This window comes from Oncorhynchus keta, chromosome 2 (genome assembly GCF_023373465.1).
Source record: "Oncorhynchus keta strain PuntledgeMale-10-30-2019 chromosome 2, Oket_V2, whole genome shotgun sequence".
NCBI lineage: Eukaryota > Metazoa > Chordata > Actinopteri > Salmoniformes > Salmonidae > Oncorhynchus > Oncorhynchus keta.
Genome location: NC_068422.1, coordinates 28,439,338 through 28,461,039, shown reverse-complemented (window position 1 = coordinate 28,461,039; position 21,702 = coordinate 28,439,338). Strand labels below are relative to the sequence as shown.

Sequence of the window (21,702 nt, the reverse complement as noted above, 5' to 3'; positions counted from 1 at the left end):
GATTTGGATGGTGTTTGTGCGTGTAGGGTGCCTGTATGGACTGGCTGTATCATTCCCCCTGAATTAGACTGAGACGAGAGTGGACAACACATACACCCAGTTCATTAATGGTTACCTGTGGGTAGGAATCATCAATGATGGGAGTGCAGACAGACTAACAAACGGAACACACAGACCGACAGTCAGGGGACGACAACCCTGGCCTCCGAGCCCAGACGAAAGGGAAATTAATAATACTTTACTTTAGGAATACTTTCCTAACTTATTTTGATAATACTTAACAAATATTTGACTTCTTGTTTTATGAATACTATACTTTGCCAATAGTTTACTTTACTAAGGCTTTATTACACCTTACTAATTTGACTAATCCTGTGTTTTACTAATACATCATTGTACTTTACTAAAGTTTTATGCTTGACTGACTTGCTAATACCTGATTTAACTTTATTCATCTTTTAATTTACTAATACGTTATTTTACCAACTCTTTAATTTATTAATTATTCACTGTCATTCAATGTTCGGCCTTCATACATTAAATGTTTTTAGTTTTTGGTACTGTTTAGACAGATTTTAGACAACTTATCTATACCAACATTATACTGTGTAAAAGTGCACGCAGGCTCAGAAAATAGCTGAGAGCAGCTGAAAACTACAGACTAATTTGCAAATGATAACAAAAATCTTTCCTCTGGGCTCTACAAACAACGTACTTAAACAAGAAGGGGGCGATTGGATCAATTATAAAGCTGTAATCAATAGCAACAGCAAAATAACATGATATTCTGCTAAACTTAAGTTTAGAGTTGCCCTATTGAGCTTTATACCAGATAGAATGGCCCCAGTGTAGAAAACAGGAATCACGTTCCACATGCTATTTCGGGAAAATACTAAATAAACTAACAAAGCCACTACAAAAAAAAACACATTGCTGCCCAAATCTGAGATTTCACATAGTTTACACATTTCAGATCTAATAACAAAGAAATTAAACAAAATGTAATTTTTCTCCAATTATGCATAGAGGCACAAACTGTATCAAAACCTCATATTGTGAGCAACAAGGCAAGCATCCCATATGATAGTGTTATTACATGCAGTTACCAAACAGTGTAAAACAGACCAGGCATAGCCACCGCAGTACAGATAAAGAGACAGGTACGTAGATGCAGACTGTTGCAGTAACTTCTGTGCAGTTGGATTGTTTTCTTAAACACCAAACTGACAGGAAGTGACCTCATTTGATAACATCTACTCAGAGACACACAGGTATGGGGGGGTACATGGTGACTGACACGCACACACACGCGCACACGCACGCACAGAAAGCAAACCGTATCCACACACATATGACAAAACAGTAAGAAAGGGATGAAATGCAAGTATGAAGATGATTTGCAGCACCCATGGAAAACGTGGCCTAAAAACTCCATAGGATAAATGTTAAGTTATCCAAAGTCAATGGTCCCATGCCTTGAATAAGATATGACATGGCTTAACAAATGCTGTTGGTATTGTAAAAATCTATAAAACATGCATTTGTGTCAAACTGCAATGACATAATCAATCCATCGATTCCATAATATTGCAACAAATCAACAATAGCCTAATCCATGATAAACCCTTCTGGGGTTCAGACATCAACAATCTGTTTACACGACTGATAAGTGAGATGACACTATCAAAACTATAATAATATGAAGTAGTGTTGTGAGGATGAGCATAGCACAAAAATAAAGAAACACACGGGAAGAAAATTATAATCTGTTTGGCAAAGTTCGCACACAGTTACGACTGACTGAGGACACTGAAAAAGAACTGAAGTGAGAGAGAAATTAAGCAGAACGACTGAAACGCGAGACAGAAAGAAACTCAAAACAGGAGGTAGAAATGGAGGAGATGGTGTTAGCCTGGGCACGTCGACAACATCAGACAAATCAACAAGAGTTACAAACGAGTCAAATTCAACTATCCTCTCTCTGCCTGCAAAGAAGTTAGTGCATTAGGCACAAGGAACACAATCAAAGATAGAGTGAGACATTGGCCTGTTTTGATATAGGGTTTGGAAATGGATCCTTAGGAAACATGACCCAAAGTCAGAAGTTCTAAAGTGGTGGCGATAGGGTTGAACTTTGGAGGGAAAGATAAGGAAGAGGGCATACCGCTTTCGGCTTCTGCAAACAACAAGAAAACAACCTCAAATCAAACAGTTGTTATTAACATAAAAGGAGAGATGAAAAATCATATTATGAATGTGTCTCAATATGTCTCAATTTGCTGTCCTTCTACCTTCTGATGGGGAAATGGAAGTGCTTGCTGTAGCACTCTGTGAAAAAGTTGAAGACCTTCATATCACAGATCTAGAAGAGCTGATCTTGTTACACATATTGCATCTGTGAAATCATTTACTTCTGCTATCAGAGAGATATGCAGTTCAGATGGCACTGAGAATGGTGGCACTATGTAGTGGGAAAAAGCCTGGCATGACAAAAATAAATGCCTCACGATACCATGTCCAGGTGCAAGCGCACTACAAAAAGGCTGAGCAAAAGTTTAAAAATAAATGTTTTTCAAAATATATAAGTTAGTTAGACATGACTTCTTCAATAGTGATTTCATAATATAGTAAAAACGAAACTAAAACAACTCCATTATAAACGCATTATTTGCACAAAACCAGTTCACACTGCTGTTGGGGTGGGTGGGATTTATAGTAGTATTTCATGTTAATAGTTAGCCAGTTAATAGTACCATATAGTGTTAATGGTTTTCATGGTTCAACACAGAGACAACTATTTACAGATAAATCTTGAAAGACATCCTCAGATTTAAAAAGGTTCTGGGATGTTACAGACAGAGAGGTTCAGTGGTGATATACAGAGCAAGAGCAGCCACGTTGTCCTGTACAACACAGAGAGAAACAGACAGAAACACAGAGACACAAACCTGCTCTCTCCCAGCTCCGACTTGTTCTCGATGGCGATAAGCAACAGCTTCAGCTTCACGTAGCACAGCCTGACACAGACAGACACACAGACACACACACAGAGGATTGTAAGGGAATGGTATGCCTCTTCAAGGTTCTACATTATATAGTTACTATTTCAACATTACCAATAGTTTCAAATTAAAATGCTCCTTTTCTTTTATATTATATTAATTTACTCTTAATGTCATTGTTCTCCTCTATCTACCAACTATTCTTCAGTAGTTGTAGCAGGAACAGGGAACAGTAGCTCAGTTGGTAGAGCATGGCGCTTGTAACGCCAGGGTAGTGGGTTCGATTCCTGGGACCACCCATACGTAGAATGTATGCACACATGACTGTAAGTCGCTTTGGATAAAAGCGTCTGCTAAATGGCATATATATATAACAAAACAGTGGTTGTAGCAGTACCAGGGACAGAACAGTGGTTGTAGCAGTACCAGGGACAGAACAGTGGTTGTAGCAGTACCAGGGACAGAACAGTGGTTGTAGCAGTACCAGGGACAGAACAGTGGTTGTAGCAGTCCCAGGAAACAGTACAGTGGTTGTAGCAGGACCAGGGAACAAAACAGTGGTTGAAGCAGAACCAGGGACAGAACAGTGGTTGTAGCAGTACCAGGGAACAGAACAGTGGTTGTAGCAGTACCAGGGAACAGAACAGTGGTTGCAGCAGGACCAGGGAACAGAACAGTGGTTGTAGCAGTACCAGGGAACAGAACAGCGGTTGTAGCAGGACCAGGGAACAAAACAGCGGTTGTAGCAGTACCAGGGAACAGAACAGCGGTTGTAGCAGTACCAGGGAACAGAACAGTGGTTGCAGCAGTACCAGGGAACATAGCAGTACTAGGGACAGAACAGTGGTTGTAGCAGTACCAGGGACAGAACAGTGGTTGTAGCAGTACCAGGGAACAGAACAGTGGTTGTAGCAGTACCAGGGAACAGAACAGCGGTTGTAGCAGTACCAGGGAACAGAACAGCGGTTGTAGCAGTACCAGGGAACAGAACAGCGGTTGTAGCAGTACCAGGGAACAGAACAGCAGTTGTAGCAGTACCAGGGAACAGAACAGCGGTTGTAGCAGTACCAGGGAATTGAACAGTGGTTGTAGCAGTACCAGGGAACAGAACAGTGGTGGTAGCAGTACCAGGGACAGAACAGCGGTTGTAGCAGTACCAGGGAACAGAAAAGCGGTTGTAGCAGTACCAGGGACAGAACAGCATTTGTACAGCAGCAGTAAAACAGAGCAGCAGAGAGAGTTACCCATACCGGCCCAAGGACTAAATCACTGTGGTGTGTCATACTTACTCACAGACTGCTGGGAAGGAGAGCCCCACAAAGGCACTGGACAGATACTCTGTGTACATCTCATTAGCTACCCCTTCTAAATAGTACTTCTGCCACGTATCCTCTTCAATCTGAGAAGCAACAAGCACAACATACATATATAAATACGTAAAGATACATATATAAATACGTAAAGACACATATATAAATACATAAAGACATATATACATACGTAAAGATATATATAAATACGTAAAGAGACATAAAAATACATATACAAATGGAAAATGTGTATAGTAGTAACTTGAGCACAGTTATAAGCCACTTATAAGCCCATTCTCAATAGCAGTCTCTTAGTGATGGAGGAGAAGACACTTTGATGAACTGCAGACACAGTCAGATTCTTAGACCCATAATGAAACTGTCTCCATGTCTCTTATCATAACTACACCCCATCCTAACTGCTGTACAGGCTTTAATATGGGACTCAGAACACACTTCCTCTATAACTAACACACGCCTCGCCTGTTTGGGTAAGAGCAATTGGTCAGGCATCTTTAGGGGAACACTAATCGAGGGGATCCTGCGGAGATGGCATCCATTATATTGTGTGTGTGTGTGTGTGCGTATGTGTGTATTTTTGGGTCTCTCATTAGCACCTTTCACTAACTTTCTGGTTATCTTCCTGTTTCAATCACCTGTGATGACAAATTGCCATGACGACGGCCTATTATCGCCCTGGTAACAAAACAAGGCCTGATGAACTTCATCCAGATCTGACCAGACATCCCTTCTTTCCCATTCACACACAGGCTCATTACAGACATCTGCAGCAGAATGTGTCAGAACTGAACTATTTCTCCATGATGTGTACCAAAAGGCACCATATTGCCTATATAGCGCTATGGGCCCTGGTCAAAAGTAGTGCACTAAATAGGGAATAGGATGCCATATTCTCTGTAATTACCTAGTAAGAGTTGTGCTGAGAAAAGCTGTCGGACACATCACTCTTCACCTAGTTAAGAAGCCTCACAATAATCGGTCCTCAAGTGCAAACCACCATGCACTATAAGCATTCCGTTTCTAGCGTTGTGCCTTTAGGTCCATATGTAAGTCGAAGGCATGCTGACAGAATCAGAAGAGGCCACCTCTATTACAGAACTATTTTAATTACTCCTGTCCTCTCTCAACCGTACAATGGTGCCATTGAAAATGGATCATATTAGCATTTATGATAGATTTTGAATAATTTCATGTTCTTCGGTCATTGACATCGACTCTCTGTTGCCAACTATTTTAATAATATACAGTATTCCATGTGTATTCATCCTGCTATTAAACCAGAGATGGTATGGTTTGAATATAGCGTTTTAGTTGACTTTGAGTGAAGCAAGGGCGTGCTGACTTGGTGACAGTATATTATGTACAAGTTGTTTCACTAGGCTTGGCCTAGCATGAGTTCTGACTGAATAGGGCTGTATCTCTTCACAACTCATCAAATAATGGTAACAATGATACTGTAGCTCTTCATTTCTTCCTCTCATGTGAAGTGATTCCTCCCTTCTTTGTCAGATGTTCATGCGGGCTACATCATATCCACTGAGCTGCCATAGACGATGAGGGATGAGTTTCCTGAAAGCTTTGCAGCTGCCATATGGTAGATGATGAAAGCCGAACGTTTTAAATCCCTCTTTAACGAGGACAATGCCTTTTCATTCACAGCTTAGATCCCCGTTTATGGTTTAGCATCGATGATCCATCTTTTCTACATTTCTTAGTCTGTTTTCATACAGGAAATATGGCCAGCAGATGTTTCTTCTCCATCCTGACCTCGTCAGCCCGCTCATTATAAACTTCTCCATTATCTTTACGACAAGAAGACCAGCTCTTTCATATAGGGGAGCACCTCTGCAATGCTGAGTGCCAAAGATTCTACAGATTATATATGATAAACCAGACTGACTGAAAGACCGTTACGATTCTGAATGAAAACACTCACTCAGAAGACCAGAGCTCAGTCCTCCCATGGAATCACTTACAGTATCTATCCTGTAGTACTAGAGTAAATACCAAAGTAAAACAACATTGTGAACAGGTTGTGTTAATGTTACATTACTGTTGTGGTGTCAACATAACCTCTTATGACAGACCTCATTGTGAAAAGGTTGTGTTAGGGCTAGATTCAATCCCATCGCCCCTTTTCGGCTATTTTAAAGGCCACGTTTACAAGTTTGCGGAGACCACATTCACCTTAAATACTGCATACTGTATGTTGGCTCAAACGGAAATTACCCTTAAATGTCAATCATGCTATAACGTGGATCTTCTGCGGACCAGCTTGAATCTAGGCCTTAATGTTACCTTACTGTTATTGTGTCAAATAATTTGTGCTAATGTTCCCTTACTGATATTGTTAGGTTGATGAAAGAGATATTTGTGAAAAGGTCATGTTAATGTTGTATCAACGTTACCTCGATGAAAGACCTCATGGAGAAGAGATTGGCAAGCATGGTGGAGAGGCCCTGGGCTAGACAGCTCTGAGCTATGAAGCCAGCCTTCAGCTCTGCTAGACAGATCGCATCATCCCCCTCCTTCCAGTTCCAGCTAGGAATGTTGAGCAGGTGAGCCTACACACACGCACGCACACACACACACACACACACACACACACACACACACACACACACACACACACACACACACACACACACACACACACACACACACACACACACACACACACACACACACACACACACACACACACACACACACACACACACACACATTACACATCTCCAAAGACGTTTGAACCATAGTTATCTTATGTTGATCATTGCAGGAAGCATAGGAGTGATGTGCTGACCCTACCTTGTTATGGTATTGTAACATTTGAGTGATAATTCGTATCTTAGGGGAATAGTTCTTGATAGAGATGACCCTACAAATTAAAAAAAATATATTGAACACATACTGTAAACAGTCCCCTGTCCAGATGTTTTATCATCATCATCATTACCTCATGATGTTGGAGGCATCTTCAGCATCGGGATCTGGACAGTATTTATTAGCCAGAATCAGACAGGCGTCTGCTGACTCAATCTATACAGGGAACAATAAAGAGTTAGAGAATACACAGCAGAAACCCTCTCACCTTTAAATATTCACATTTCAACCCAAGATTGATCTTCGTCAGGTCAAAGCAAAGGTCCAACTTGGATTGAAACGTTGTCACTCTTAGATGGTGGGATCAGGAGCATTGGCCTTTTTAGTATTTTCTTGTTTTCACACACAGCCTTTCACCCTGTAACTACAGTACGGTGTAATATGATTTATAACAGCAGTACATGCCAGTACAGTACCTTCACTCGGGCCAGATCGTGAGGGTTGAGAACAGATCCCTGGTAGAACTCCACTTGGGTAAAGTGGCGTTTGAACAAGGCTTCCAGCTCAAGATTAGGGGAAATACTACAGGAGCAGCGAGTGAGAGTGAAAGAGAAAGAGAGTGAGAGTGCAAGGACATATACATGTTGGGATTTGAAGTTGTTAACTAATGAAGCAGAAACTCTTTCTGAGTGACTCACAAGCAGTGTGCTCTGTAGTATACTCAATCAAGGGGTTGGATCCCATACAAAAAAAGACATACACTACATGGCCAAATGTATGTGGACACCTGCTAGTCAAACATCTCATTCCAAAATCATGGGGATTAATATGGAGTTGGATCCCCCTTCGATGTTATAACAGCCTCCACTCTTATGGGAAGGCTTTCCACAGGATATTGGAACATTGGTGCGGGGACTTCCTTCCATTCAGCAACAAGAGCAAAAGTGAGGTCGGGCACTGATGTTTGATGATTAGGCCTGGCTTGCAGTCGGCGTTCCAAATCCCAAAGGCCAGTCAAGTTCTTCCACACCGATCTCGACAAACCATTTCTGTATTGACCTCGCTTTGTGCACGGGGGCATTGTCATGCAAACAGGAAAGGGCCTTCCCCCAAACTGTTGCCATAAAGTTGGAAGCACAGAATCTCTAGAATGTCAGTGTATGCTGTAGCATTAAGATTTCCCTGCACTGTAACTAAGCGGCCTAGCCCGAACCATGAAAAAGAGCCCCAGACCATTATTACTCCACCAAACTTTACAGTTGGCACTATGCATTCGTGCAGGTAGCATTCTCTTGGCATCCGCCAAACCCAGATTTGTCCATTGGACTGACAGATGGTGAAGTGTGATTCATCACTCCAGATAATGCATTTCCACTGCGGTGAGCTTTACGCCACTCCAGCGAGCTTTACACCACTCTAGCCAATGCTTGGCATTGCGCATGGTGATCTAAGGCTTGTGTGTGGCTGCTCGGACATGGAAATCCATTTCATGAAGTTCCCGTCGAACAGTTCTTGTGCTGACTTTGCTGCCAGAGGCAGTTTATAACTCGAAGTGAGTGTCGCAACCGAGGACAGATGATTTTTATGTGCTTCGCGCTTCTGCACTCAGCAGTCCCATCCTGTGAGTTGTGTGGCCTACCACTTCACAGCTGAACCGCTGTTGCTCTTACACATTTCCACTTCACAATATCAGCACTTTCAGCTGATCGGGGCAGCTCTAATCGGGCAGAAATTTGATGAACTGACTTGTTGGAACGGTGGCATCCTACGACGGTGACACATTGAAAGTCACCGAGCTCTTCAGTACGAGCCATTCTACTGCCAATGTTTGTCTATGGAGATTGCATGGCTGTGTGTTCGATTTTATACACCTAACAGCAACGGTTGTGGCTGAATTAGCCGAATCCACTAATTTGAAGGGGTGTCCACATAGTTTTGTATATATAGTGTAGATACAGTGCCTTGCAAAAGTATTCGCCCCCCTTGAACTTTGCGACCTTTTGCCACATTTCAGGCTTCAAACATAAAGATATAAAACTGTATTTTTTGTGAAGAATCAACAACAAGTGGGACACAATCATGAAGTGGAACGACATTTATTGGATATTTCAAACTTTTTTAACAAATCAAAAACTGAAAAACTGGGCGTGCAAAATTATTCAGCCCCCTTAAGTTAATACTTTGTAGCGCCACCTTTTGCTGTGATTACAGCTGTAAGTCGCTTGGGGTATGTCTCTATCAGTTTTGCACATCGACTGACATTTTTTCCCATTCCTCCTTGCAAAACAGCTCGAGCTCAGTGAGGTTGGATGGAGACCATTTGTGAACAGCAGTTTTCAGTTCTTTCCACAGATTCTCGATTGGATTCAGGTCTGGACTTTGACTTGGCTATTCTAACACCTGGATATGTTTATTTTTGAACCATTCCATTGTAGATTTTGCTTTATGTTTTGGATCATTGTCTTGTTGGAAGACAAATCTCTGTCCCAGTCTCAGGTCTTTTGCAGACTCCATCAGGTTTTCTTCCAGAATGGTCCTGTATTTGGCTCCATCCATCTTCCCATCAATTTTAACCATCTTCCATGTCCCTGCTGAAGAAAAGCAGGCCCAAACCATGATGCTGCCACCACCATGTTTGACATGTTCAGGGTGATGGGCTGTGTTGCTTTTACGCAAAACATAATGTTTTGCATTGTTGCCAAAAAGTTAAATTTAGGTTTCATCTGACCAGAGCACCTTCTTCCACATGTTTGGTGTGTCTCCCAGGTGGCTTGTGGCAAACTTTAAACAACACTTTTTATGGATATCTTTAAGAAATGGCTTTCTTCTTGCCACTCTTCCATAAAGGCCAGATTTGTGCAATATAAGACTGATTGTTGTCCTATGGACAGAGTCTCCCACCTCAGCTGTAGATCTCTGCAGTTCATCCAGAGTGGTCATGGGCCTCTTGGCTGCATTTCTGATCTTCTCCTTGTATGAGCTGAAAGTTTAGAGGGACGGCCAGGTCTTGGTAGATTTGCAGTGGTCTGATACTCCTTCCATTTCAATATTATCGCTTGCACAGTGCTCCTTGGGATGTTTAAAGCTTGGGAAATATTTTTGTATCCAAATCCGGCTTTAAACTTCTTCACAATAGTATCTCGGACCTGCCTGGTGTGTTCCTTGTTCTTCATGATGCTCTCTGCGCTTTTAACGGACCTCTGAGACTATCACAGTGCAGGTGCATTTATACAGAGACTTGATTATAATAATAATAATAATAATAATAAATGATTACACACAGGTGGATTGTATTTATCATCATTAGTCATTTAGGTCAACATTGGATCATTCAGAGATCCTCACTGAACTTCTGGACAGAGTTTGCTGCACTGAATGTAAAGGGGCTGAATAATTTTGCACGCCCAATTTTTCAGTTTTTGATTTGTTAAAAAAGTTTGAAATATCCAATAAATGTCGTTCCACTTCATGATTGTGTCCCACTTGTTGTTGATTCTTCACAAAAAAATACAGTTTTATATCTTTATGTTTGAAGCCTGAAATGTGGCAAAAGGTCGCAAAGTTCAAGGGGGCCGAATACTTTCGCAAGGCACTGTATTTGATGCATACTTACATTAGACCCCACATTTAAAAAAAAGGGGGGTGATGAGAGAAAGAATAGAGAAAAATACAATTTCCTATGCTTTATGTTTATATTTGTATATATTTTTTTAAATATTTTTTTACATTTTGCAATGTAATGGTGTAAAGTCAGGGAGCGAAACATGTACTTACTTATGGAGAAAAACAATTTCTACATTGACATCATCCCTGTCCTTGTGTAGGAAGTCTTTGAGGAAGTTGGAGACACTTTCGAGCGTTATATGACCACAGACCACAATGTGCCTGGAGAAAGGGGGGGTGGGGTGAAATCAACCTGAGCAAGGCAACATAAATCACAACTACCACAGGAATGCCCCGAAAAGAACACACACATCATACCAAAGCACTCTCAACTCTAATTCCCAATAAAAAAAACATTTGTGTCAGAAAAATATATTCAGAAAACTAGACATGACTTTTGGTGTCGTTGTTTTTTCAGTAAAAGAAAACAAATCCCCACAAGAGTGAAAAACGTAGTTTCCCCCTCCATGACATGACGTGTGCAACCAAATCCTGAACTTTGAACCACTTTAAGGAGACCTAAAATATAATCCTACAGTACACATTCTGGTTTAGATTGTCATCCGTCCCCTTGCGTCAAACCGACCATCTGAGAGCCGAATACATGTTGACAAACACATGTACATCAATACACGCACGCTTTCATACAAGGCATTACTAAAAGCATTCTAAAGTGATTTCTTGGTCTGCGGCTGACAGGACCTCTAAACAGAACTTGAGGCTGGTTGACGTGTGGATGGCAGGATAGTGTGTTTAAGTGAAGTAGAGTTCTATGTCAGACATAGAGCACTGCTGACTTCGGGAGGAAGATGGATTTAGACAGATAGGGGATAGATCGGACTGGGGTCATGACTGGGGTCGTGACCTTGTTTGTCCCATGGTTCCACTCTGGGCTCCAGTGTCAGATGGTGATGATCCAGTCCAGAGAGAGAGGCTCTCAGATAGAGGGTTTCACAGTAATACTCACATAGGATCTTCACTCATATCAGAGTAGATTTTAGTCAGTTTAAACACAGATGCATCTCCTAGTCTCTGTAACATATCAAGCCTGTTCAGGTGACTCAAAATACATATTATTTTGTTCTGTTCTCCAGCACAAAGCAAAGATTTTGCAAGCTACCTAGGGGAGGGATTCCCAATGCCTGCATAGTTAAAGTAGTATGTTGATACACTACATAATCAAACTAATCCACAGGATTAAAGACAGTTTGAACTGTTCAGCTTTACCAATGGTCTCATTTGTACTGCGGTAGGAAAAACCAACTCAACGTCGTCGAGCCAATGTTCGACGTTACACCTCAAATGAAGAGAAACCCAAACATGCTCTTGTTGAGTCCAGCCTCTTGTCATCAAGGGGATTACATTGGACACAGAGACGGCTACCCTAATTGCCCTAAAAAGACCTGTAAGACAATCTGTGTAATTACAATGTCTCTATTCAAGAGATGCCACAAGACAAGAGATGCCAGATGACAATTTGCTTCTGCAGCTCTGTCCCTGTATGCGATTGGTGGAGCAGTTAGACTGTGCATTGGGTTACTGACTGAAGAACTGTGGTCTGCCCTGATCACTACAAGACCTAATTCATCAGGCTCAATATGTTCTAACGGAAACAAACACTGATCCAAACCCATGTTCTCATACTGGGAGAAGATGAGACCATTGGATGAGACATGAACTCCTGTTGTATATGCAAGACTCGACTGTAAGAGTGTGAGTGAATTCTCTCAGCTGTGTGAATATGAACGGTAAGGAAGTCCATATGAGTTCCAGTCCAGATCAGTGTGTCCAAAGTGGCATTGAAACACATTGAAGAGGTCTAAAGTAGACTGATGCATACTTAAGTGGACTGAAGCAGACTGAGGCCAGGCTGAGGCAGACTGATGCAGATTGAGGTGGTCATGGCCAGAGGAAAGGAGTAGACATGATCTGGTGGACACCTGGTAGACATGGTGACAACACATGGCCTGGTAGCCATTGAACACAATGATCTTCACAGATCTGGCCTTCATTCCATGAAGGGTTTAGAAGAGCAGCGGTGATTGCATGCTGGGCCCTGGACTAACTATCCAGCGATGTGATGAGGCTGTGAGCTCTCTGGTGAGATCAGATGATGAGCAGAGGTCTCAGTGAGATGTCAACAGCCATTGGCAGAAGATGATGTGTCCCATTCAGGGAGACAAAAACATCAGTCATGTTTTCCTACTCCCAATGTCCTGAAGTCATCTTCAGAGGCTGAGTACAGTATATGGGATTTGTGCAGCGTAGTACATGGTTTATTGTGGCTCCGCATTAAGACAGGCGCGGGAGCACTCACACACTCTCTCACACGCGCACACACGCACACACACACACACACACACACACACACACACACACACACACACACACACACACACACACACACACACACACACACAAACACACACACAACGAGTTAATCTCAGACATCTCATATCCATGTACACTACCGTTCAGAAATGTGGAGTCACTTAAAAATGTCGCCTTTTTTTGTCAATTAAACTAACATCAAATTTATCAGAAATACAGTGTAGACATTGTTAATGTTGTAAATGACTATTGTAGCTGGAAACAGCAGATTTTTTCATGGAATATCTACATAGGCGTACAGAGGCCCATTATCAGCAACCATCAGTCCTGTGTTCCAATGGCACGTTGTGTTAGCTAATCCAAATGTATCATTTTAAAAGGCGAATTGATCATTATAAAACCCTTTTGCAATTATGTTAGCATAGCTGAAAACTGTTGTTCTGATAAAAGAAGCAATAAAACTGGCCTTCTTTAGAACAGTTGAGTATCTTGAGCATTTGTGGGCCAGAAACAAAGAACTTTCTTCTGAAACCAACCAGTCTATTCTTGTTCTGAGAAATGAAGGCTAATCCATGTGAGAAATTGCCAAGAAACTGAAGATCTCGTACAACGCTGTGTACTACTCCCTTCATAGAACAGCGCAAACTGGCACTAACCAGAATAGAAAGAGGAGTGGGAGGCCCCGGTGCACAACTGAGCAAGAGGACATTTCTAGTTTGAGAAACAGATGCCTCACAAGTCCTCAACTGGCAGCTTCATTAAATAGTACCCACAAAACACCAGTCTCAACGTCAACAGTGAAGAGGCGACTCTGGGATGCTGGCCTTCTAGGCAGAGTTGCAAAGAATAACCATACAGTATCTCAGAATGGTCAATAAAAATAAAAACACAAACACTGGACAGAGGATGTCTGCCTAGAAGGCCAGCTACAATAGTAATTTACAACATTAACAATGTTGACTCTGTATTTCTGATCAATTTGATGTTATTTTAAAAATGGACAAAAAAATAGCTTTTCCTTCAAAAACAAGGGCCACCAAATATTTGAACGGTAGTGTATATATGTGTTATCAGTGGAGCTTGACAGATTTTTAAAGCGGAACCATTGTTGAGAGTATATAGCTTCAGTTGACTTCATTGCAGGATGGACAAACTACTGATAATTTTGCCAATTGGTGCGCCAGGGCTAGCATTATAAACAACAGCACAGTATTCAAGCCAAAGAAGGTATTTGGCTATATATTTAAGGAGTAGTAAGGATACGATTCAAAATCTATTCATTGGTTTGCAAAAAATATAACTTCCTTTAGGCTTATTCGACCTTGGACTCAAACACAAAAACTCAAGTTGTGTGTACAATCACAGTGGCACAGAACATATGAGAAAATATTACACACAAATACCAAGTGCCACAATAGAAGGTGCACAGCATCACACTAAAATGCACAAGGGAAGTCTGAGAACATGCATTACAGACCATGCAGGATTTCAACCTAACAAACCATATCATCAGAAACACATCAAATACTTCACCACAGCAAACAGACAGCTCAAACACCAGCAACAGAGGCCACACCATTGATATCGCTCTGATCCATTGGCTGATACTATAGGATGCAGAAAGAATGGCACCAAAACAAACATATCTCTTGTGTCTTTCACTCAACAGCGGCCTCCATCTCTGTAACTAGTGAAACACGGTGTAGCATTAAAAATACATTTTGCCACAGAAACAAGGAAGATATATTTGGATGCTATCTAACCTGAATACTGGAGATGTTATTCATACTCTAATGTTACTCATGTAGGTAATTCATGTCATTTATTCATGTTCAGTATCACATTAAGTATGGTATTTATTTATGTTAATACATTAAATTCCTTAATGCGTACTGTACATATTATATAATATGTTTGACTGGGATGAGAGTCTCCAGGTCTCCACACCTCAGACTACAAGCCCGCACAGGCCTACAGAGAACTAACACATTCAGAGTACTGCAGGGTTCAGCCAGGAATTAGCCCAGTTTCCATACCAGTCCCTCTGTTTCAGTGGGGGCTAATGGAAACCACAGATCCCTAATAAGAACCACAGTGCAGTGAGTCGAGAGCCAACAGAACGCTTGTCTTTATGACATCAGTCTAGGCGACGTGAGATCTGTCACTACATGACTGGTGTGTGTGTGTGTGTGTGTGTGTGTGTGTGTGTGTGTGTGTGTGTGTGTGTGTGTGTGTGTGTGTGTGTGTGTGTGTGTGTGTGTGTGTGTGTGTGTGTGTGTGTGTGTGTGTGTGTGTGTGTGTGTGTGTGTGTGTGTGTGTGTCATGAAACTGTATTCTATGTCTACAGATAAAACACTTAAAGATGTATAATATTAACTGGAAGTTGGAAATCTTCCTAACCCACAGTTTCGTGAACTCAACTTGTTTAGATTTTTCCTTGCCCAAAAAGTGTACTCTCCATAATGAAACAATAAACCATTATGACAAATGTGTTTGTATATGTGTCTTGATATGTACATATAAAGTATGAACCCATACATACAGTATATACACATATCATTCTGCCAGTCTGAGCCTCTGTGCTTGGCAGGCTGACCTGGGGGCCCGATTACTACCACATGTACAGTACAGCCAGGGAAAAGGATAAGGGGGAGGGAGAGAGAGAGATAGCAAGAAATGGCTAGAGAGAGAGGTACAGTAAAGAGTGAAAGTGGGAGAGTGTGCGAAAGGGGGAGTGAGGGAGAGGGAAAGGTGGCGAGAGGGGGAGTAGGCAGTTTTGACAAACCCTTCTCTCAACACCCTGTCAGTGAACGGAGACGCAGGGCGCCAGCCAAACATAACATCTCGTTAATCTTGTCTCACTGAGGGGAAAGGGGGTAGAGAGAGAGAGAGATCGAGGGGGATAAAGGAGAGAATGAGGGAGAGTAGGAGAAGGAGAAGGAAGAGAAAGCGGGAGAGGAAGAAAATAGTAAGGTAGAACATATAAAGACGGTGGGAGAGAGAGAGATGCAGGAAGTCTCTTCATTCTGCTGAGCTAAACTATTAGGAGCAGTGAGGTTAGTCTGGGTCTAACTAAGAGGTTAGTTAGTCTGTGTGATGTGCTGTTGAGCCAGTAAGGTTTGAGCCACCGAACCAGGGACTCAGCCCCACTGTACATACACACACACCACAGAACCAGGGACTCAGCCCCACTGTACATACACACACAACACAACAACCTGTGTTCTGAACGTCCACATACATACATACACACACAACACCACAACCTCTTGCCCACACAACTACAGCCACACAAATCAAATAACGCGACACCACAGAACCAAGCGGGCAAAGCAAGCCAAGAGCAATCGAGAGCCTCCAATGAGAGCGAGGCATCCAGCATTCAGGGTGTGGGAGCTGACTGAAGATCATGGCCAGAGTCATGTCGAGCAGAGATGATGCGAGTGAGCGGTTAATAAGAGTCATGTCACACAGTGATGATGCGATGGGGCTGGTGGTGACAAGACAGGAAGTTGAGCTTTTGTCAGGTTTGTCATGGGAACCATGAAGCATGAAAAAGCCAACAGAGCTGAGCTCAGGTCACAGAGAACATGCAGATAAATGATGCAAAAAAAACACAAAAACATGTCTTAATCAAAGTAACTCAAGCAAAATGAAAACAAGAAACAAAATCATATCCTGCAAGGTCATTGAGATTGATGATGCTACTAAAAGACCACCAATAATAATGCAGTTGAGGATTAATGTATTTTTCTATTTTCTTGTGAAGCAGAAACGTGTACTTTTTAGAGCTGATAGTAGGGGTTTCATGACTAGTTATTTTACAATGATGTATCATCATGACCCTGATTCGTTCTTATAGTGAGAGCACAATTGAAGGAGGAATGTCATTGGACGGTCTCGGAATTAATAAGTAGGACAACACATGACAGTACTGTACATAATTAGGAATAAATCATCACATATTAATAGCATATGTCTATAATGTAGTCATGAAAGCTCTAGTTTTCAAATTAAATTAAAATGCAGCACATAGGATGTATCAAAGTAAAAAATAAAAACAAAAGCACAAGGATGGACTTCAGGTAATCATTGAGTGAGGGACAGAGTGAGAAAGAGAGAGAGAGAGAGAGAGAGAGAGAGAGAGAGAGAGAGAGAGAGAGAGAGAGAGAAGAAAGACAGGGAGAGAGAAAGAGAGCAAGAGATCAAGAGAAGGAACAAGAGAGAGCACGAGAGAGACAGCGAGAGAGACAACGAGAGAGACAGCGAGAGAGACAACGAGAGACAGCAAAAGAAAGAGAGCGTGAGAGAGAGCGAAAGAAGAAAGACAGGGAGAGAAGAAAGACAGAGAGAGAATAAAGACAGAGAGAGGAAAGACAGAGAGAGAATAAAGACAGAGAGAGAATAAAGACACAGAGAGAATAAAGACAGAGAGAGAATAAAGACAGAGAGAGAATAAAGACAGAGAGAATAAAGACAGAGAGAGAATACAGACAGAGAGAGAATAAAGACAGAGAGAGAATACAGACAGAGAGATAATAAAGACAGAGAGAGAATAAAGACAGAGAGAGAATAAAGACAGGGAGAATGAGATAAATAGAGAGAGTAAAGGGACATGGACATGTGTGTCCTTATGGCCAAGGTCTCCAGTCACGCAGTGTGACTTTAAAGTAATTGTAACTTGGTGAATCAACCCCCATATCACTCTTAACCTGGGGGGGAGCACTTGTGTCACACAACCACACCTTGACTGGATTTGGACTTACTTTCTGCCTCGTGTTGAGTTATAACTCCCTCCGTATTTCTTCCGATTAAGGATGAGAGCAGCAATTTCTGGCACGTAGCGAGCAAACATGGCCTACATGCATGGAACAGAAAAAAGAAAAGGGCATGCAGAAAGGGTTCTACCGCGTACAAGGAAAGACAGCAGAACCTTCCGGAAAATACTTACTTTCTCCCATTAACCGCACTATAGGAACCACCATATTTCTTGCGGTTTCCTATTAACTCTATGATTTCAGGGACGTAGCTGGCAAACATGGCCTAAGGAGAAGATGGGAGACAGAAGAAGAGACTAAAAAAGAGACTACGCCATAGAGGAGGTGGAGGGGGGGTCGGCTAGCGGGCCCTTGAATCCAAACAGATTTCTGGCGAGGGGGGTTGTTTTTCTTAAGATATCAAATAAATGTGGGGGGGATGAGTGTCCAAAAGTTTCTCGTAGTTCTCACTTAGCACTGACACTTTAAAGGAGAGAACAAACTAAGAGATAGTGAGATGCGATGCCCAATCAAAGTTTTAACATTTTATTTTGGGGGTAAAAATAGGAAAGAAAACGTTTAAATTAAGAAAAACCCTTTTTTTTAAGGGTCATGGGTTTTGGGAAGAAAAAGTGTAAAGCGTAAATATCGCCACAGCCGTCCAACAACGGTTGATCTGTGATAGGATCTAAAACATCTGGAAGTAGCAAAAGAGAAGAGGGGAAAAAAACCTATGTGCCATGTTTTGTCCAACAAACACCAATGATGTGGCAGGTTGATTTGAGCAGGCCGGCCTGATGGTCCACAGCTGCAAAACACATTAAGACTCATTTGGAGGGCAGTGGGAATGAGCTGGATGCATTTTGCAAAGTTGCAGCCTCCTGTCCTGTCCGGAGGTACTTCACTCTTAACTGCCTATGTCAACAGCAATATCCCGCTAGCACTGTTTAGCCATTTTTGATAACTCTTTGGCTGCTGAGCTTTTTACTAGCCATTTATCTACCCACTAACTGTTTAGTTATTCACAAAGTGTTGTTTGTAAACCGTTTAGCGAACTGTATAGATTGTTGCTAACCACCAACCTTTGAGAAGTTTGCTAACCTTATAGCTATTCACAAACTGTTGAGCTGTTGCTTACTGTTTAGCTGTCCACTAAGTATTGAGCTGTTTGCTAACCATTTAGCTATCTACTATCTGTTGAGCTATGTGCCAACTGTTCAGCTATCCATGATCTATTTAGCTATTTTGTAACCGTTTTGAGCCTTTAACTAACCGCATAGCTATTCACAAACTGTTGAGCTGTTGCTTAATGTTTAGCTATCCACTAACTGTTCAGGTTTTTGCTAACTGTTTTTATGTTGACATTTTAGTCATTTAGCAGACACTCTTATCCAGAGCGACTTACAGTAGTGAATACATACATTTTCATACTGGACCCCCTTGGGAATCGTACCCACAATCCTGGCATTGCAAGCGCCATGCACTACCAACTGAGCTACACTCTACCAACCGAACTGTTCAGCTAACCATGAACTATTGAGCTATTTCATTACTGTTTTATCCATTAACCTTTTACTAAGCCAATATACTCACGAAACCCAAATCCAGTGGAAATAATGTGTTACGATGTGAGGTTGATGTGAGCGCTGCTTTGAGTTTGATCTGGGTTTACAGAATCACCACAATGGAGTAATTGAATGGCACTCCTGATAGGAAACAGACCTACTGCTGCCAGACCTAAACAGCCTCCAGACAGAGTAACACTCTTTCTTTCTTTGTTTCTTTCTCTTTCTTTCTTCACATCGCTATGACAACCACAAGGCACACTCTCAAACAGCTGGAGGTCATCTTCTATTGGATCATATGAGATGGAACGAGTTACAGGCTAACAGTCTAAACTAACATAAATCTGTTTAGCTGCATTGAGCCCATTTTCCTCTAGGGGGTGCTGTTCTGACTGGGGTTAAATGTCAGAGTGTAAAGAGCTGCGGTCGCTATGGTATCACTCAGGCTGGCCTAGGCCTGGTCTTCCTGCCACTGTGTTTGTTGGAATAGTGGGGAGGGACACGAGAGGAAGGGGGTAGTCCTGAAACAACAGACTGCTTTAAGAAGAACAGCAACAACCGCATTATCAATCTGCTAGTAGCACATTATCTTATAACTCTATTCTTCAGACAAATACAATCCACACGCTATAGGGAGGGAAGCAAGACATGAGCGACTATTGTCAAGTGCAAATATAAAGTAGGCTACTACAGGAGGCATCACAGAAATAGTCCTAATAGACAAATAGCATCAATAGTAACCTAAGCAGGTACTTAAAGCACTTTCGGAAAGTATTCAGACCCCTTGACTTCTTCCACATTTTGTTACGTTACAGCCTTATTTTAAAATTGATGAAATTATTTTCCCCCTCATCACTCTACACACAATACCCCATAATGACAAAGCAAAAAAAAAAAATGTTTAGAAATGTTTGTAATTGTATTAATAATAAAAACAGAAATACCTTATTTACATAACTATTCAGACCCTTTGCTATGAGACTCGAAATTGAGCTCAGGTGCATCCTGTTTCCATTCATCATCCTTGAGATGTTTCTACAACTTGATTGGAGTCCACCTGTGGTAAATGCAATTGATTGGACATGATTTGGAAAGGCACACACCTGTCTACAGTATGTAAGGTCCCACAGTTGACCGCACATGTCAGAGCAAAAACTAAGGTATGAGGTCGAAGGAATTGTCTGTAGAGCTTCGAGACAGGACTGTGTCGAGGCACAGATCTGGGGAAGTGTACCAGAAAATGTATGCAGCATTGAAGGTCCCCAAGAACACAGTGGCCTCCATCATTCTTAAATGGAATAAATTTGGAACCACCAAGACTCTTCCTAGAGCTGGCCGCCCTGCCAGACTTAGCAATCGGGGGAGAAGGGCCTTGGGCAGGGAGGTGACCAAGAACCCGATGGTCACTGACAGAGCTCCAGAGCTCCTTTGCGGAGATGGAGAACATTCCAGAAGGACAAGCATCTCTGCAGCGCTCGACCAATCAGGCCTTTATGGTAGAGTGGCCAGAGTGAAGACACTCCTCAGTAAAAGGCACATGACAGCCTACTTGGAGTTTGCCAAAATGCACCTAAAGATTCTCAGACCATGAGAAACAAGATACTCTGGTCTGATGAAACCAAGATTGAAATATTTGGTCTGAATGCCAAGCGTCACGTTTGGAGGAAACCTGGCACCATCCCTACGGTGAAGCATGGTGGTGGCAGCATCATGCTGTGGGGATGTTTTTCAGTGGCAGAGAGTACCTTGATGAAAACCTGCTCCAGAGTGCTCAGGACCTCAGACTGGGGGTTAAGGTTCACCTTCCAACAGGACAATGACCCTAAGCACACAAGCCAAGACAACGCAGGAGTGGCTTCGGGACAAGTCTCAGAGTGTCCTTGAACATCTCTGAAGAGACCTGAAAATAGCTATGCAGCGACGCACCCCATCCAACCTGACAGATCGTGAGAGGATCTGCACAGAAGAATGGGAGAAACTCCCCAAATACAAGTGTGCCAAGCTTGTAGCATCATACCCAAGAAGACTTGAGGCAGTAATCACTGCCAAAGGTGCTTCAACAAAGTACTGAGTAAAGGATCGGAATACTTGTGATATTTCAGTTTTGTATTTTTTTATACATTTGCCCAAATTTATAAAAACCTGTTTTTGCTTTGTCATTATGGGGTATTGTGTGTAGATTGATTGAATGTTTAAAACATAGAATACACTTGCAGTGAAGCCGCTCAAC

At 42.0% G+C, this 21,702-nt stretch overlaps 1 protein-coding gene across 7 annotated transcripts in view; it reads right to left on the bottom strand.

Annotated features, from left to right (window-relative positions):
- LOC118371387 (calcium-activated potassium channel subunit alpha-1-like) overlaps positions 1–21,702 on the bottom strand; it is a 315,283-nt gene that overhangs the window by 57,421 nt on the left and 236,160 nt on the right. For 4 of the 7 annotated variants that reach the window (XM_052474861.1, XM_052474854.1, XM_052474853.1 and 1 more), the window contains exons 9-16: positions 18,102–18,193; positions 10,931–11,041; positions 7,633–7,738; positions 7,290–7,372; positions 7,142–7,211; positions 6,742–6,897; positions 4,292–4,401; positions 2,949–3,017 (exon numbers count right to left, since the gene is read on the bottom strand). In XM_052474861.1, coding sequence (XP_052330821.1) covers positions 2,949–3,017; positions 4,292–4,401; positions 6,742–6,897; positions 7,142–7,211; positions 7,290–7,372; positions 7,633–7,738; positions 10,931–11,041; positions 18,102–18,193 — 797 coding nt within the window. Of the gene's footprint in view, positions 1–2,164; positions 2,177–2,948; positions 3,018–4,291; positions 4,402–6,741; positions 6,898–7,141; positions 7,212–7,289; positions 7,373–7,632; positions 7,739–10,930; positions 11,042–18,101; positions 18,194–21,702 lie in introns of all 7 variants that reach the window. The other 3 variants (XM_052474855.1, XM_052474850.1, XM_052474858.1) reach the window with 1 other exon arrangement.